Source organism: Formica exsecta, unplaced genomic scaffold, assembly GCF_003651465.1.
Source record: "Formica exsecta isolate Colony F162 unplaced genomic scaffold, ASM365146v1 scaffold3, whole genome shotgun sequence".
Classification (NCBI taxonomy): Eukaryota; Metazoa; Arthropoda; class Insecta; order Hymenoptera; family Formicidae; genus Formica; species Formica exsecta.
The window spans coordinates 417841-433937 of record NW_021850256.1 but is presented as its reverse complement, the minus strand read 5'-3'; the positions used below and the strand labels follow the sequence as shown (position 1 = coordinate 433937).

At 34.5% G+C, this 16097-nt stretch overlaps 4 protein-coding genes and 1 pseudogene across 13 annotated transcripts in view; 3 read left to right on the top strand and 2 right to left on the bottom strand.

Annotated features, from left to right (window-relative positions):
• LOC115237544 (triple functional domain protein) overlaps positions 1-4351 on the top strand; it is a 21879-nt gene extending 17528 nt beyond the window's left edge. For 3 of the 7 annotated variants that reach the window (XM_029810650.1, XM_029810648.1, XM_029810649.1), the window contains exons 24-29: positions 1052-1337; positions 2165-2714; positions 2800-3343; positions 3418-3756; positions 3836-4028; positions 4150-4351. In XM_029810650.1, coding sequence (XP_029666510.1) covers positions 1052-1337; positions 2165-2714; positions 2800-3343; positions 3418-3756; positions 3836-4028; positions 4150-4257 — 2020 coding nt within the window. In that variant the 3' untranslated portion in view covers positions 4258-4351. Of the gene's footprint in view, positions 1-1051; positions 1338-1417; positions 1909-2164; positions 2715-2799; positions 3344-3417; positions 3757-3835; positions 4029-4149 lie in introns of those variants that run through there. The other 4 variants (XM_029810652.1, XM_029810651.1, XM_029810653.1 and 1 more) reach the window with 4 other exon arrangements.
• A 1058-nt stretch (positions 4352-5409) lies between these two features.
• On the top strand, positions 5410-6564 carry LOC115237551 (trihelix transcription factor GT-3b-like). The gene is made up of 2 exons (XM_029810667.1): positions 5410-5772; positions 5932-6564. The coding sequence occupies exons 1-2, from the start codon at positions 5701-5703 to the stop codon at positions 6436-6438; spliced, it is 579 nt and encodes a 192-aa protein (XP_029666527.1). The 5' UTR covers positions 5410-5700; the 3' UTR covers positions 6439-6564.
• A 122-nt stretch (positions 6565-6686) lies between these two features.
• On the bottom strand, positions 6687-8044 carry LOC115237557 (annotated as a pseudogene).
• A 255-nt stretch (positions 8045-8299) lies between these two features.
• LOC115237558 (flap endonuclease 1) lies at positions 8300-11891 on the top strand. 2 transcript variants are annotated; one of them, XM_029810685.1, is made up of 9 exons: positions 8300-8727; positions 8910-9012; positions 9109-9275; positions 9391-9500; positions 9561-9764; positions 9839-10057; positions 10140-10322; positions 10429-10530; positions 11768-11891. In XM_029810685.1, the coding sequence occupies exons 1-8, from the start codon at positions 8646-8648 to the stop codon at positions 10501-10503; spliced, it is 1143 nt and encodes a 380-aa protein (XP_029666545.1). In that variant the 5' UTR covers positions 8300-8645; the 3' UTR covers positions 10504-10530; positions 11768-11891. The 2 variants fall into 2 exon arrangements, with proteins under 2 accessions (XP_029666545.1, XP_029666544.1); XM_029810684.1 differs by lacking the exon at positions 11768-11891 and having other exon boundaries at positions 10429-10706.
• LOC115237556 (reticulon-4-interacting protein 1 homolog, mitochondrial-like) lies at positions 10857-13887 on the bottom strand. Of its 3 annotated transcripts, none has more exons than XM_029810683.1 (8): positions 13488-13887; positions 12795-13073; positions 12552-12718; positions 12332-12481; positions 11957-12240; positions 11686-11883; positions 11389-11566; positions 10857-11318 (listed from the first exon to the last, which is right to left on the bottom strand). In XM_029810683.1, the coding sequence occupies exons 2-8, from the start codon at positions 12991-12993 to the stop codon at positions 11115-11117; spliced, it is 1380 nt and encodes a 459-aa protein (XP_029666543.1). In that variant the 5' UTR covers positions 12994-13073; positions 13488-13887; the 3' UTR covers positions 10857-11114. The 3 variants fall into 3 exon arrangements, with proteins under 3 accessions (XP_029666543.1, XP_029666540.1, XP_029666541.1); XM_029810680.1 differs by having other exon boundaries at positions 12795-13035; XM_029810681.1 differs by having other exon boundaries at positions 12552-12697; positions 12795-13035.
• Positions 13888-16097: the final 2210 nt, after the last annotated feature.

Here is a 16097-nt window from a genome sequence, read left to right as displayed (position 1 = left end):
TATATACACATACACACGGAAGTATATATATATTTATATAATATATATACTTTAGTGTTTTAGATCGCCGCGAGCATGCGAGAGTTGGCAAACTCTTTTTATCGTTTAATGGATCAAAATCTACTCACCTGTTCCTTAACGTGTACTATTCCTCTAGACTTGACTATCCGAGTCTATCAGAGCCTATAAAATGTGTGCCGAGGTCCGTTCCAATGCGCATGCATTTTACGCGTATATTGTATACACGCACACAAATGGGGGCGTATTTTGTTGTTACGTATACATTTACATCTACACACATGCGACTTGTAACGATATGAAACAGAAAAAACACGCGCTGCGAGTGCGATGTATTAATAACGTCATATAATAATATATGAAGATACGCAATATATTTATAATAATTTTAATAACGTTTACAAAAGCAAGCGCGCGCTCGCGAGTCTGTGAACAAACTATGGCGTCGTGACAGTATGCTGTGTATATATTAATTGTGCTCGATACGATTGGAGATTAGTCGAAAGCAAAGCTATATAATTGACCCGCGAATCATAAGAATTTTGTCTAGAATAAAAATTGTAAATTAATGATTGAGAGATAGAGTGATTGTGATGTGGATATATCCCTTACCCTACTATCTAATATACACGCCCACTCGACTAACCAGAGCTTGTTTTCTTTATAATTTTATCAAGAACACAGTACTGCGAAAAGCTTAAGTCCAGTATCTTAAGTATGTATCTACCGTGATCACAACCAACCACTCACCCACCACTACCCACCTTATTGCTACGCGTCGCTATTAAGCACCCACCTTATCTATTCTCCGACACGTTCGTGTAAAAGATTCAAGTTGCCGACGACATCGATTCCTTCGTATCCTGGCTTATGCCGAGACTCGTTCCTTCCGATCGCTGTAAAATTTTAATACTACGAATCATTTGACAAGACAAAGATGCGTTTTACCATTTAATTGGCGAGTATCAAAGTGCGCGAGTCTCGACGCGTAGTACTGTGTCTTGGATTTCATTTATGATTTGCTGGCGTGTAGCCGTGCTGCAACCACCACCACCACCACCACTACCACGTCAGAACCTGTGATTCGAGCAACCGTATCGGTTCCTCCGACGCTGATAGTCCCCGGGTCGACGAATCGAGACAAGAGTAACGATCGAGTAAGGACGAATCAACAGCCAACGTTGCAGCGCTCTTATACCGGAGGATTGGATCACGCGCAACCACGTACACCCAGCCCGACAAAGAGTAGGCTAAACTTCTTGGAAGGATTTAAGAATACTTTACGCACACGCTCGCCGGGTCGCAACAACTCCATTCCGGTGAGCCATTCCTGATTGTGGTCTTTGCCACTTGGAGCTCTTTGGAGCTTATACATACGTTATCACTTATATCAATTTAGAATTCTTGATGATTGCAGCAAAGGGGCTCTCCTTCCTCTTCTTCCTCTTGATGCCTGTCGCTATCTACTGCTATCTATTGCATTATCTTCTGTCGGTGCGATAAGTCATATTTTTGTTATTAAAGAAAAAACTATATCGAGACTATAAAAGATCGTAATGTTCACGAATGCCATACGTCGTACCTCCTGATGTAACAAGATGGATCTTAGACGGACATATATGTCGCGCGAGAAAAAAAATACATACATATCTCTAGGAAGAATAACCACATAGAAAAATGAGAAAAGCTATTGTCTTACTGTAAAGTTTTGATTCTACAAGCTTTGTTACTGCTTCTCCAACTAACACATTTTCTTATTCACTTTACATATAATATACTATTGTTTTTACGATCGTCGTCGCTATACAAACATTATCGCTAGCACTTCGCCGAAACGTCGCAATGAATACCGCCTCAGTAACTGCTATTGCTCTGCTGTACTACATTACCACCGACCATCTGTCAAAACCGATGTCATTGCTACCGCCGTTATTTCTTCCTCTACCGGAACATGTACGACTGCTACTATTATTGCTGCTACTGTCGATGCATTGCACAGTGCTGGAAGTTCTTCCTGGGTCTTTTTGTCGCACATTCTCTGGGTGAATACAAAATTGCGGGGCAGACGCGACGCAAGTTGCATGAAAAAAATACGTGTAATGTTTGATGCACGTGTTAAATATGTATAATAAGAAGATTCCTTTAGGTCGTTCCAGGTGCTCGTGTAAGATTAGCTGCGGATTGGGGAAAGTTACATGCCGGAGACGAGTTGATCGTTTCTCATCTCGATGGTCCAGGTCTAGTGGTATCCCCAATTAATACCAAGAATGAGCTATGGATTCCAGCGAGTCTTATTTCGAACTCTGCAATCAGTCGAGCGTGGTCATTTCGACCGCGAAAGATGGTCGATTTTACGAAAAGCGATCATGCTGCCGATGAGTCAATGATGACGCCCGAGGAAAAGACGCCGGCTATCCTGAGCAGCCCGATGTCGATTCGCGCGACCGCCGGAGAAATTGTTAGACTCTCTGTCGAGACGCACAATGCGGACCGCAACAATCATGCGACCGTCACCTGGAAAAAGGAAGGCGAGGATCAATGTATAAAAGAGAACGATCGATACCAGTTTCAACAGAGCATGGGCTTTGTATATTTGCAAATCACCGGTTGCCGGGCTTCGGACTCTGGCGTATATCATTGTCATATCAAATGCGAAACGGGCTCCTGCTCTGCGAGGATTTCTCTGTCTGTCATAGGTACATAGCAGTTGAGCGCATATAATGCGCGTATTATGTAATATAATCATAATATATTATTAAATAGTTTCATGTTTTCTCTCAGGCGGAAAAAGCAGCACTTTGGCACGCGCGTTAGGATCCTCGAAAGTGGAAGTTGATTGGGACAAACAAGAGATCGGTAGCGCGTCATGTAGCATAGAATGTCGAACTTTACCGTTACAACGATGGGTGCCGGTGTTGAAGCAGGTTAATGAACCGCCCGCTGTGCTGGATGTGTCACCGGATGCTTCGTACAGCTTTCGTGTGATGGGCGATGATGGAAGCACAACCTCGCCGTCGATCGTGGTGACGTTATCAAGATTAGACACAGACAGCGGGGCTGAATGGGAATCGAAGCAATTTGTCTGTAGATATTTGGAACTGGACGAGCTGGGTAACGGTAGATTCGGCATAGTTCGTCGCGCCAGAGACAAGGGCACCGGTCAAGAAGTGGCTCTCAAGCAGATTCCGCGTCACAAACAGTCAAGATTGCTGACGCGGGCGGAATATGATATGCTAGCCTCCACTCATCATGTCAACATCATCAGAGCGTTCGCCCTATTTGAGAACGCGCCTCGACCCGGCATAGACACTATTGTTCTGGAACTGTAAGTTTTATTCGCGAGACATTTCTCTCAATAATGTGCCGTTCCAAAATAGCCCTTTTTCCTCTTCTTCGCAGGGTCAAGGGCCCGACGTTATTTGCATATCTGAGTGAGAAAACTGAGTACACCGAAGCGACAGCGACGCGATACACTGGTCAGCTGTTATCCGCGCTGTGCTGGTTACACTGTCGCAGCCGAATGCATTTGGACGTGAAACCGGAAAATGTTCTCGTCGATCAGGAGACGGATCAGGTGAAGGTGATAGATCTGGGGGAAGCGGTGAGGACTCCGATCGATGAAGTTGTACCGCCTCCCTCTGATTTGGAATTTGCCGCGCCAGAATCGGTGCTAGGTAGACCGACCGGTCCTTACACCGACATGTGGGCCGTCGGAGTTTTTATTTACGTTCTGCTAAGGTATCTTAAAAAAAATACTTAAATATATTTTATAATCTTTTTTTTTTTATTATATCTCCATATGTTATGAAAATGCTAGTGGTTTGTCACCTTTTCTGGATGATTCTGTGGAAGAGACCACCGCCAATATACTCAAGTGCGATTTCTGTTTTCCCGACGAATATTTCGAGACGATATCCAGCGATGCGAAAGAGCTCCTCGGAAGATTATTGCGTTTGCGTGGCGAGGACCGAGCGAATGCAGAGTTTTGTCTTGGTTCGCCGTGGTTGAAGGTAATAAATTTATGAGCTTGAAACTTTTGAGGATAGATATTCACTCAAATAATAATTTACAAACATTTTTCAAAAATCTACAAAGAATTTTATAATAAAAAGGTGTTCTTTCTTTTATCAGATATCGACTGGCGCTACCATACTGTCTACTAGAATGGCCGCATTTATAGAACGTCGCGCGCACTGTCTTAAATTGCGTCAAGACCATAATGACAGCTTTTATTCTTGAAACTAACAGTATGCGATATAAGAGCATGTTACTTAAAATACATGACAAATTTGTATATGTAAATAGCAGAATATACTTGTAAATGTTTAACTGATACCTTCTTTTAATTTCAATATGTGAATGCGTGTGTATTAATTCTTATTAAGAAAACATCTTTTTTTTTTTATTCATTGTGAAACATTTTTTTCTCGTTCTGCCACTTTAAATGAGTATTCTTCACATTCATAATATTTTATTGATGATGAAGATAAAAAAAAAGGGAAGAGAAATCGCGAAATAATAATTTGCATATATTGAAACGCTGGATTATTATAATTACCCAATTTTTCTTTTGTTAGATAAAAGACAATGCATCATAGACTTCTATATATATTATAAAAATAAATAATATAGAAACTATGCAACCAATATTTCAAGAACCAAGCTTCAAATCAATTGATTCCAAATGATATTTTTTTTTTTTAAAGTGCTTTCAGTCTATGAGTATAGCTATTCAGCACAAAAGCCTCGTCTAGAATAAGCTGTAAACACCGACGAAATATCATTATGGCTGCATTCGGGAAGCACGCTTATACGCTAAAAGCGTCGTTTTATCTTTGTTAATTACTGAAAGTTGAACAAGGACAGAGCACGCTGATAGCGCTAAAAGCGTAACATATCCTATAAAGATAATAGTTGCTTTCCATTTACATCAAAACTCAGATAATTCTCACTTGTGACGTCATAACTCAGTTGAATGCACGTTCCTTTTGATGCTAGCAAGTGAGATTCAACCATAGACATAGTATATCTAGACCGAGCGTTTGCCTTTATTTAAGAAGTGGGGGCCGATGCCCACGTAGAAAAGGACATACTCTGTTTCGTGCCCCTGCGTTCTCTCTCGCTCGCACGTAGCATGACGAAAGAGAGCGCTATGCTCTGTGCGAGCGAGAAAGAACGCAAGGGGCACGAAACAGAGTATGTCCTTTTCTACGTGCACCTCGGCTCCCACTCCTCAACACTCGGTCTAAATATACTATGTCTATGCCATACGTACATGTGCGTACATGATCCTGCAACTATACGTTTCAAATCGAAAATTCCATCGAAGAGAAACAATACAAAATGTAAGTATTGTTTTCTAAATAGAGCTATATATATATATATATATATATATATATATATATATATATATATATATATATATACAGAGTGTTTAAAAATCAAGGAAGTGATAACAACATTAAAAGAACTATAAAAATTATTGACATAAGCCACGAGTTTAAAGAAACAATTATAAGCGAAATTGAAAATTTCTATGAAAATTCATTCCAGTCTGAAGGAACAAGTAGTGTGATCGAAGTTGAAAATGTAGACGCTACGAAGACAAAAGAAAAAAGAAATACCTGGTCTGTAAATAAAACTCGTGCTTTAATAGGAGCTGTAGAAGCACGTTATGATGATATGCATCATGTACATAAAAGAAAAAATTTTTGGTCGGTTATTAGTGAAGAACTTGGTAGTCAAAATATTGAAGTAAGTGAAATTATTTATATAATTAATGTTAATAATAAAAAAGCAATTAAATTTTGTTTTATTGTTTTTGCTCTTTCAAACGATTGCTTTGTCAGTGTCTGAATTATATTTATTTCATGTTTAACATAATGACCCTAAAATATTTCCTTTAATTTTTAGGTTTCCGAATTGGCATGCAAAAAAAAGTGGCAAAATTTAGTGCTTACCTATAAAAATACAAAGGATGTACAATCTAAAACGGGAAGAGGTCCTGTGAAATTCACTTTTTACAATAGATTGGATGAGTTATTGGGCGATTCACCATCGAGTGCAAGCCCACATTCATTAGATGTTAACGAATTGCAATCGCAAGTCGAACCAACACTGAATTTCGATTCTGACACCAGCTCAGAAAGACCTTCTTGTTCCAATGATTCATCTTGTATGCAAAAAAGAAAAAATCCATCAATGGAACTAGTAAAAGTAAAAAAGAAATTTTTTGAAGAAAAAATGGAGAAAATCAAAGAAAAAGAAATCAGCAGAAAACTTTATGTTGAAGAAAGCTTGAAATACAAAAAAGAAAAGCTAGATCTATATAAAGAAAAACTGGAAATGGAAAAGAAGAAAATAAAGGCATTAGAAGACTTACAGAAGATTTTGAAAGAAAAAAAATACATAAAATACTAATAATCAGTACTACAAACGTTCAATCGAAGGTTGACCCTCAGTCAAGTTCTCACATTATTTTTGAGTTCGTACTAGAAACTTTTAGTAATCAAAAAATATTTTACTCTAGTAATAGCATACGCAGAGTGCTATAGTATTGTGTTTATTTAATTTATTTTTGTTTTGTTTTTGTATAAAATGTCTGAAAAGAAAGACTAAAGGAGATTTATGTTTATGTTTCTTGTTTATTATTATAATAAAACCGTTAGTTATGTTAAAATAAAATTTTTATTTATTGTCAAATTTTCTTAAATATACATATCTAAATAAACATTGTTGCAAAAATTTCGTCTCTTCTAGAATTCTTTTCATTTATGCCACTAATTCCTGCTACATCTGTCATATTCTCATCATTATTATCATTGACATCGACATCAAATTCATCATCATCCTGATTGTCCAAACAAATATTATGTAGCACAGCAGCAGCTACTATGCATTTTTCTACAAACTTTAAATTATCATTTCCAAAATATTTTAGTCTCCTAAATCTTCCCTTCAAAAGCCCAAAAGCATTTTCAATTACAATTCTAGTTGCGGAATGGCGGTAATTGAATATTTTTTGATTTTCAGTTAGATTGCCATTGTCTTTAAATGGACAGATCAACCAATCCAAACAGGGGTATGCTGAATCTCCCAATAAGACATTTAGACCCAAGAATCCATCTATACCTTTCCTGTACAGAGACGACTTTTTTAAAAGGCGACTGTCATGGATGGATACTGGTTCTCCACAGAAAAAACTAATAAATTTTTTCTTGTAATCACAAACTCCTTGTATAAGAAGACTATAATCTCCTTTTCTATTATAATATACATAGTGATGTTTGGAGGCTGGCCTTTTAATTTTGATATGGCTCCCATCTATAGCTCCAACTACCCCGTTAATCCCATGCATTTTATAAAATTCAGATTTTATTTTTTGCAGTTGTTGATCAGTGGGCCATACAATATACTGTCCACTTTTTCTTACTAAAAATTCTATTATTTTTGTGATGATACAATGACAGGTACTTTTAGTAACATTGAACCTGTCAGAGCATTGTTGAAACGTCTCTATATTACAAAGATACCACACAGTCATTAAAACTGCTTTTCGTGTACATATTTTTTTCCTTCCAAATTTATGTTGAGATAACACATGTCCAATTTCAATCTCATCTGAAATTTATGCAAGTTAAACATTGCAGTTCAGTTTATTTATCAGTGGATGATCATACTTACTTATTATTATGTCAATAGTTGAACGATTTAATCAAAAATGTTCTTTAAATTCTTGATCATCGTATTCTTTTATAGTGTCCATAAAAGTAGTTATTTGGTGTAACATCCTTCTGGGAGGATTAGATAAGACGGAACAGTCCGAGGATGACGATTCAGAACAGGAAAAAATTTTGGATTCATTTGAATCTGAACTAGTCCAATCCAATTCCGAATCGTCTTCTGAAATCTAATAGCATAATATTTAATGTATATTTAAGTGACAAACAATTAGCATGTATCAACTTACCTCCATAATATTTGAAACAATAAAAGAAGTCATATCGTCTTGCAGTCTTAGCATCTTATGGCGTCTTATGTTAAAAACTCTCTCTAGTTAAAAACTAAAACTCTCATTTAAGGTTATTGAGAATATTTTCTCACTTGCGCGTTCCTTTTACTCACTGAACAATGACGTCATTATCTGAGTATGAAATACTCACATAACTGAGTGACTCAGTATCACTTGAGTGCAAATGGAAAGCAACTAATCTTATGGGATTTAGCATGACCGGAAAAAACTCGCTACGCGCTATATTAGATAAGTAAATCTTTGTATTGTTAGTAATAAAAAATAGTAATTTTTGGTACAATAAAATCTTTCTTTTGTTCTTGAGATATTTACATAAAAGATCTGTACATTTTCAATAATAAAACAAAATATATAGCTGGATATGTCATCAACGGCCGGTAATGTCATCGATCTTCTATTATCTCCGGGCCTAGTACTTATCAGCAAAACCTTCTACTCGCCGAAACAAATTAGTTCTCTTCCTCTTATATAGATGACAGTAAAACACTATTAGACAAATTGGCGGGAAACGTCAGAAACGTGTTTGCCTGTTAGAAAATGTCGGCCATATAACGACTTGTTAATTTTTCTTACGTGTGATAAGTATTTCGCCAATATGGGTATTTTAGGCTTATCGAAACTCATAGCAGACATAGCTCCGGGAGCTATCAAAGAGCGAGAATTGAAGCATTATTTTGGTACGTAATTGTTATCTCTGTGTGTTTTGTGTGTATTTGAGGTTTCATATTTAACCAAAAAAAATTAACAAGTTTTTAAATTCCATAAACAATGTTTATAATATGTATTTCATATTCTGAATTAGTCGTGTTTTATTATTAATGTTCATATTATATTACTAATCTTTGGCTTTATGTTTCAGGTCGTAAAATAGCTGTTGATGCCTCGATGTGTTTATATCAATTTCTCATAGCTGTGCGCAGCGAAGGAGCTCAGCTCACTACTGTAGATGGTGAAACAACCAGGTATATACTTCTTATCTATAATATTATAGGTAATATTAAGTTTTTATAAAATAAATTATAAAGAAAGACTAATTAGTAATAAATTTTGTTATATAGCCATTTAATGGGCACATTTTATCGGACCATACGTTTAGTAGAGCAAGGGATAAAACCTGTATATGTATTTGATGGAAAACCACCAAACTTAAAAAGCGGAGAATTAGCTAAACGGGCTGAGAGGAGAGATGAAGCACAAAAACTTTTACAAGCTGCTGAAGAAGATGGTAATAACATATTATATTTTTTCATTATCATTATTATCTTTAAAATAATTTATACTCTCTACATTCTACAAAAAAAATTGTACAAGATTTTAATAATAGATGTCTTTTATTAAAGGAAATGTGGAGGCTATAGACAAATTTAGCAGAAGATTGGTTAAAGTTACAAAAAATCATACTGAGGAAGCTAAACAATTACTCCAATTAATGGGCATACCTTATATTGATGTAAGCATTTGTATGAAAGCATATGTAGTATCTTCTTACTAACAGATATTTTCTATATAGGCTCCTTGCGAGGCTGAAGCACAATGTGCTGCTTTAGTGAAAGCTGGTAAAGTCTTTGCCACTGCTACAGAAGATATGGATGCACTCACCTTTGGCTGCAATGTGCTACTTCGACGTTTAACTCTCAGCGAAGCCAGAAAATTACCTGTACAAGAGATTCATTTGGATAAGGTTCTTACAGATTTAGAGTTGAATCATGATGAGGTATGTGTCTTTTTTTGTTTTTATTTTACAATAAATGTTATTTATCAACTATTCTGAAATAATATAATTTACAGTTTATTGATCTCTGTATTATGTTGGGTTGTGATTATACTGGGAGTATTAAAGGCGTTGGTCCAAAAAGGGCAATAGAGTTGATAAAAAATTATAGGTCTCTTGACAAAATTATTGAAAATATAGATACTAAAAAATACTCTGTGCCAGAAAATTGGAATTACAAAGATGCAAGACTATTATTTCAAGAACCCGAAGTAATGAATACAGAAGATATCCAAGTAATTTTTAATAATAATTTTATAAAATAAATTTCTTTTCTCTGTTTAAACCATACATATTAAATATAATTTATTTTGCTAGTTAAAATGGTCTGAACCAGATGAAGAAGGTCTGGTAAAGTTTTTATGCGGTGATAAGCAATTTAACGAGGAACGTATCAGAAATGGAGCTAAGAAACTTCACAAAGCTCGAAATACATCCACACAAGGCAGACTGGATTCATTCTTCAAAGTTTTACCGAGTACCCCGACACCAAAGCGAAAGGTGAAATATTGTTTAAACGAATATATTTAATTTCCATCTAATTAATACTCGTATTTTAATTTACATGAATATTTAAATGAAATATTTTCTTTGTATATTATTATAGATAGAAGAAAAAAAGCTACCGGCTAAAAAGGCAAAAGCAGCAGGTAACAGTAAGTTCCGCGGGAAAGCAAAATGAGAGTAATACTATAAACTTCACGAACAGGTACAACGTTAAAATTGCATATTTATGTATTATTTATAAGACATTTCGAATTTTTATTCTGCTATGACACATGGTTCACATTTATTTTTCTAAATTTCTAAACAAATTGTATAATTTTAGTTGATAACATAATAGCAGGATCATTTTTTTATTTATTTCGTAAAATATATCAAGTACAATATTCATATACAATAATATATATCCTTACATATTATAAACTCCAATACGTTAAACATTTAATAATAATTTTTCGCATATGTTTCTATAAAAATTTTTACAAACATTATTTAAATTTCCACATGCAATTATTTATTACATATTTTCTCTTTTTCGTTGACATAACTTGATTTAGGAAGAATTTAGAAAAATGTAAAGTATATATTAACATTTTATATTCTGGTTTATTAATTGTATTATGTTGTCAGTCTTTATTTTAGCACCAAGTTTTATGACTACCATTTTCAACTTGCAATAATGTAAATGTCCATTAATAATGTTTGATGGTTTATACACCAAAATTATATACTTATATATACAAAAGAGGTAATCATGGAATAAATTTTTTTTCTGATGCCAATGAAATGTCACTGAAACGTAATAATCGTACTACCGATAGAATTTGGGTCTAAAACATGGAGCAATGCTCGCTCAATATTGTATGGTGCATACACTTTATCTACAACTGTTTGCAATTGATTCGCATCAGTCAACTCGCATAAAGCTCGTAAATATGCAACATTTAATTTTGCGCCCTCCTTCCACTGATGCATGTTGAATCCGAACATGTACTATAATATAAAGTATCAGTCAGTAATACAATCCGGTTTCAACATCGCGAACGTCTTAACTGAAACATACCTGAACTAATAATTTTACCCTAACACATCCAGCAAATATACTTCCACAAATAAATCCCAACGAATCCGATCTTAATTGTTCGGGAACAGTAGATACATAGGAACCATGTGGCAGTAAGAATCTCTTTAAAATATGTTCTTGAAAGGGTTGATTATCGGTATAAAAAATTGCATCGTATCTGTAATGAAAGAAGTACACCATAATTGAAAAACGCTGCTATATGTTATTTCGATCATTTCACTATATAAGTTTATATATATATATATATATAATAAATAAGTATTTAATTCTACATACTTATCATGCAATTGTAATTCTTTCTCAATATCGGTTTCGTTTACTATTATAACTTCATCGGCACCTAACGCTTTCATTACAGGTTCTAGGAATAGATATGCATCTATTCTGCATGTGGTCACTACATATCCGCCCCATAACTTAATCAATTGCGTTAAAATACAACCGATTGGAGTGCTTCCACCATAAATGAGAACTCTGTAATAATAATATTATTGACATTATGGGCACAAGAGTTTAAAAGATTGGAAACAGTAGTAAAGAGCATTACCTCTTTCCTTTGGCATTGCCTTCTTTAATAACAGATCTATTAACTAGAGCATCCCATGCCAAGCAACCATTGTATGGTAAGCTGGCAGATGCTTCGAAGCTACAAGATTTAGGCCGTCTTGCTACTTGCGTTTCTGGAACGATTATATATTCCGCCATCGTGCCAGAAGCCCACGATGGTACAGCTAAGAATACTTCATCTCCAATATCAAAGTTGGTAACGCCCTGTCCAATGTCAACTATCACTCCTGCGCAATCTCTTCCTAAAGTTACAGGTAGTTCTTTCTGTTTCGAAATAATACATATGCATATTCGTGCATTATAACAATATTATGTTGCAAGATATCAATACATTTTTAAAAAGGTTTATACATACCCCTGAATTAAGCAATCTTCTATAAATCCTAGAGTAACCAGAACATATCTTTGTATCGATAACATTAAGTGAAGCGGCTTTAACTTGTATTAATAAGTCGTTCGATTTTTTTATTGTTGGCATTTCCATATCATCTATCATGAACACACCCTGTGTGACAAATCAAGAAAAATTATTATTACATCAAAAAATTGTAATTAGATATATAGGTATGATATACCTCGATACCATAATAATGATGGCAAGCTATAGCTTTTATATGATGCATGTGATAAGAAGAGGATTTCCAATTGACACCAATATAATAGCCTATTACAGTTCCAATTGCTATGCCTGTTAAGCAATATATTGCTTCTCTTCTTGATACTGAATAGAACATAAACAAATCTATAATAGTTAATTTTCGAAGTGTAGCACACAGAGAAATATAGTTTGTCAAAAATATTTTTAATATTCAACTTACCTTTATTAGCCCACATGGTTCCTAATTGGCGATAAAAATCTACTGTATTCCATTGAGCATTGTAATATTGAAATTGGATTTCTTGCCAGCCTCTTTGTACAGAAGTAGCCATACGTAGCACAATGTCTTTGGCATGCTGCGTGTATTGCTCGTCACAAAGCTGCAGGATAAACTGATGCAACTGAGCTAGCCATGTCATACACGATTGCTGTGCCTGTTGAACTGCTACGGATGCTTGAACCTTCCCCCAAATTTTTTTTTTGTAGTATATTGAGATTTCTATGAATAATTATATTTGATGCAAAATAATTTGCACATATATATATTAAGTTAAAAGTAGCAAAATTTTATATAATATTAAAATATTTCCTTTTTTTAAAAAAAAGAAAAAATATGGAATATATATACATATAATTATACATTATTTACAATATACATTATTTCTCTATATAGAATAGAAAATCATAAAATTTTTGTACAAATTACAAATAAAAAAACAATATAATGAATGTAACATATAATTTGAAAACAACAGATAACAATTGATGTAATTATTTGACAAAATACTTAAATTCTAACAAAAGAATTTTACTACATACACACACATACATATTATAAAAATATTATATAAATCATACACGCGCGATTATGGGAGCAAATGCGGATATTTATACGGAAGAAAAAACCAATTACCTGTAATGTTTCGAGCTGATTCGAAAAGTGAAAGTAAACCTCGTCCATAATTTGTCCACGACAAAAGAAAAAGAAATCTCAATAATAAAATTTAACGCATTTTAAAATGCGACAATACGTAGACTTCGTAAACGACAACTGGAAAAGCGGCACAGCGATGTTATAAATAAACGATTAACGCATCGCGTTAACCACTCAAAATAGATATCAAGTTTGTGCTGCGAATTGCGACAACGGATCGGCGAACATTTTCGCGATAACGTGTGTCAATGTCTGTCAATCGGATAAATGCATTCGTACGTTGACATGTTACTTTTGCAAGATCGTCGCCCTTTAAATTGACATCGTTCGAGGAGTATAGGTTAGCCCGCGCTGCACACCTACAATGGCATATAACCTTCATTGGAGTGTGACGTAACGATGACGCATTGCGCAACTCGGGTCACGTGATGCGTGAATTTCGCGCCGTACGCCGTATTTTGAATCTCGACACCAGAGCAACGGCAATTCTTCTCGGGTCAAAGAAGAGTGTGGAAGCTTCGTCGGTTCGCGAGTGTAAATTAATTCGTTTTCGATATTTAGAAAAGAAACGCGATATTAGTTTTACGAATGTCATAAAGCGCGATTAAATTGCGATGTCCTGTCCGGAGAATACAGCTCGTAGCAACATATGTTGTCGGTGAGTTTTATTTCAACCGCATATTTTGCATGACTTGTGCATCGTTACTTGTATCATGGCGATCCTTTGCTAAATTTGAAAAAGAAACGGTCGAGGAAAAGAGAAAGAGAGAATAAATTAATAATAGGAATATACTTTTGTGATATAAAGACGCGTCTATATTGTTATGATTCGTACAGTATATATAATTTTGCATAATATTAATTTATATAAATGTTTTTTTTTTACAAACTCGCTTCGTTGAATTAATACATTAAATTTTTGTATATGGCTCAATAACATCATTTGCGCGAATATATATATTGCGCATTAAGCGCAATCTTTTAAAGGATATATTTATATTTGGAAATTTGCATAAAAACAATTATAGTTGAATTTTAAGAATTTATAAATTTTATTAATATTTTAAATTTATTTCTCAATATATTCATTTCTTGCTTTCTACCATTTTTACGATTGTGCCACAGTATGTGTCGATAAGTATGGTACCATCATTAGTCAACGGGATAATATACGCAAAAATATATTCGATAGTACCATATATCGGTAAGAATCATCGTGTGTTAAAGTTGCAACGATTATACAATACCGACATGTTAAAATTATTGATTGCATGCAACATACAATTCGAATAATACATCATTAGATGACAGCACATAATAGTTTTTAAGTCTGCCAGCGCGCGCGGTAGAGATTAGTAAATGTAAATTAGATATATACAGAGAATATATAATATTGTATATGTGCATATACGTATATAGAAATCTTTAATATTATTAAAAGTTGCTAAATATATATATTTAATATATAATAAAAGAGAATATATCTTTTTGATAAGTTTATAAAAATAGATATTTATAAATAAGATTTTTTAAATTCTTTTTTGTGAGAATTTAATATTACACATACACACACAACTTTTTTATTATCTTAATATTTATTACAGTACTGGAGTGTCGAGTGAAACATCGTGCAGTTGTAAGCTCAAAATGCGGGCATCGCGTTGTATAAATCGATGTGCGTATTTCTCGGTCTTCATGATCCGTGACGATGTTCCAAAGTGTCGGGAGTCGGGAGTGTCGAGTAAAGTGTATCGCGATCCGTTTTACATATTATTAATTGAAATAAGCGATAAAACGTAATCGGATGCGAAAATGTCGCGACGTATCTTGTACGCGTTAAAGGTTAAGAGCGTATGTGTAAATGTGCGTCGGGAGTGCCGAACCAAGTGTCGCGCGATCGGATTGCATTGCGTTAATTGATATGCGCGTCAGTAATTAGTCGCGTTTTTCCGATCGATTCGTATCAATGCACGAGGAATGCCTGGACCGGAGCAGCAGTTGGAGGGACAATACCGATGCAAACGATGGTGAGCATAATTAATTATGCAGTATTCTTGCATTATTATTATCCGTTTTTTATCGCGTTATAGTGATTACGATCCGTTTACGATCGTAAAATTAATTTTTAATTCTGTTTGATATTTAAAATACGTAGCCGGTATTTTTATAGATTGCTAAATAGTTAAAAAATAGTTAAAACTGATATTGAGTTTTTATCAGTTGTATTAGATACGCAAATATTATAATAAGGAGATCGTGAAAAATAGTATGACGATAAAATCTACTATTTATTTCACCCACATTAAAAAATGTTGTTATACAATATTTCCTTTTCATATATACGCGTAATTGAATAAAATTTTATAATAACTTTAATAGATTGTGTTTTACTTACAGGTCTTCTGGATTCCGAATCATCTACGCAGAGCAACGTTACGGTGAGTTTTACTTCATCTTTTATTATAATAATGTTGGAAAAAGGATTCGCTCGTAATATTTTCGTGTCATACTAAGTTTCACAGTAATTATCTCTTTGCATAAAATTCTCTTGTTACTATTATTTCATTGCTCAGTCTAAATCTAATACTA

Excerpts from the sequence above, each read along its gene's own strand:
- LOC115237551 (XM_029810667.1), top strand. The coding sequence starts at position 5,701 with ATGCATCATGTACATAAAAGAAAAAATTTTTGGTCGGTTATTAGTGAA. Across the intron at positions 5,773-5,931 it reads TTGGTAGTCAAAATATTGAA|GTTTCCGAATTGGCATGCAA; the intron begins GTAAGTGAAATT and ends TTTAATTTTTAG.
- LOC115237556 (XM_029810680.1), bottom strand. The coding sequence starts at position 13,535 with ATGGACGAGGTTTACTTTCACTTTTCGAATCAGCTCGAAACATTACAG. Across the intron at positions 13,036-13,487 it reads ATCAGCTCGAAACATTACAG|GTTCAAGCATCCGTAGCAGT; the intron begins GTAATTGGTTTT and ends ATTTGGGGGAAG. Across the intron at positions 12,241-12,331 it reads GAAGATTGCTTAATTCAGGG|AAAGAACTACCTGTAACTTT; the intron begins GTATGTATAAAC and ends ATTTCGAAACAG.
- LOC115237558 (XM_029810685.1), top strand. The coding sequence starts at position 8,646 with ATGGGTATTTTAGGCTTATCGAAACTCATAGCAGACATAGCTCCGGGA. Across the intron at positions 8,728-8,909 it reads AGAATTGAAGCATTATTTTG|GTCGTAAAATAGCTGTTGAT; the intron begins GTACGTAATTGT and ends TTTATGTTTCAG. Across the intron at positions 10,058-10,139 it reads TGAATACAGAAGATATCCAA|TTAAAATGGTCTGAACCAGA; the intron begins GTAATTTTTAAT and ends TTATTTTGCTAG.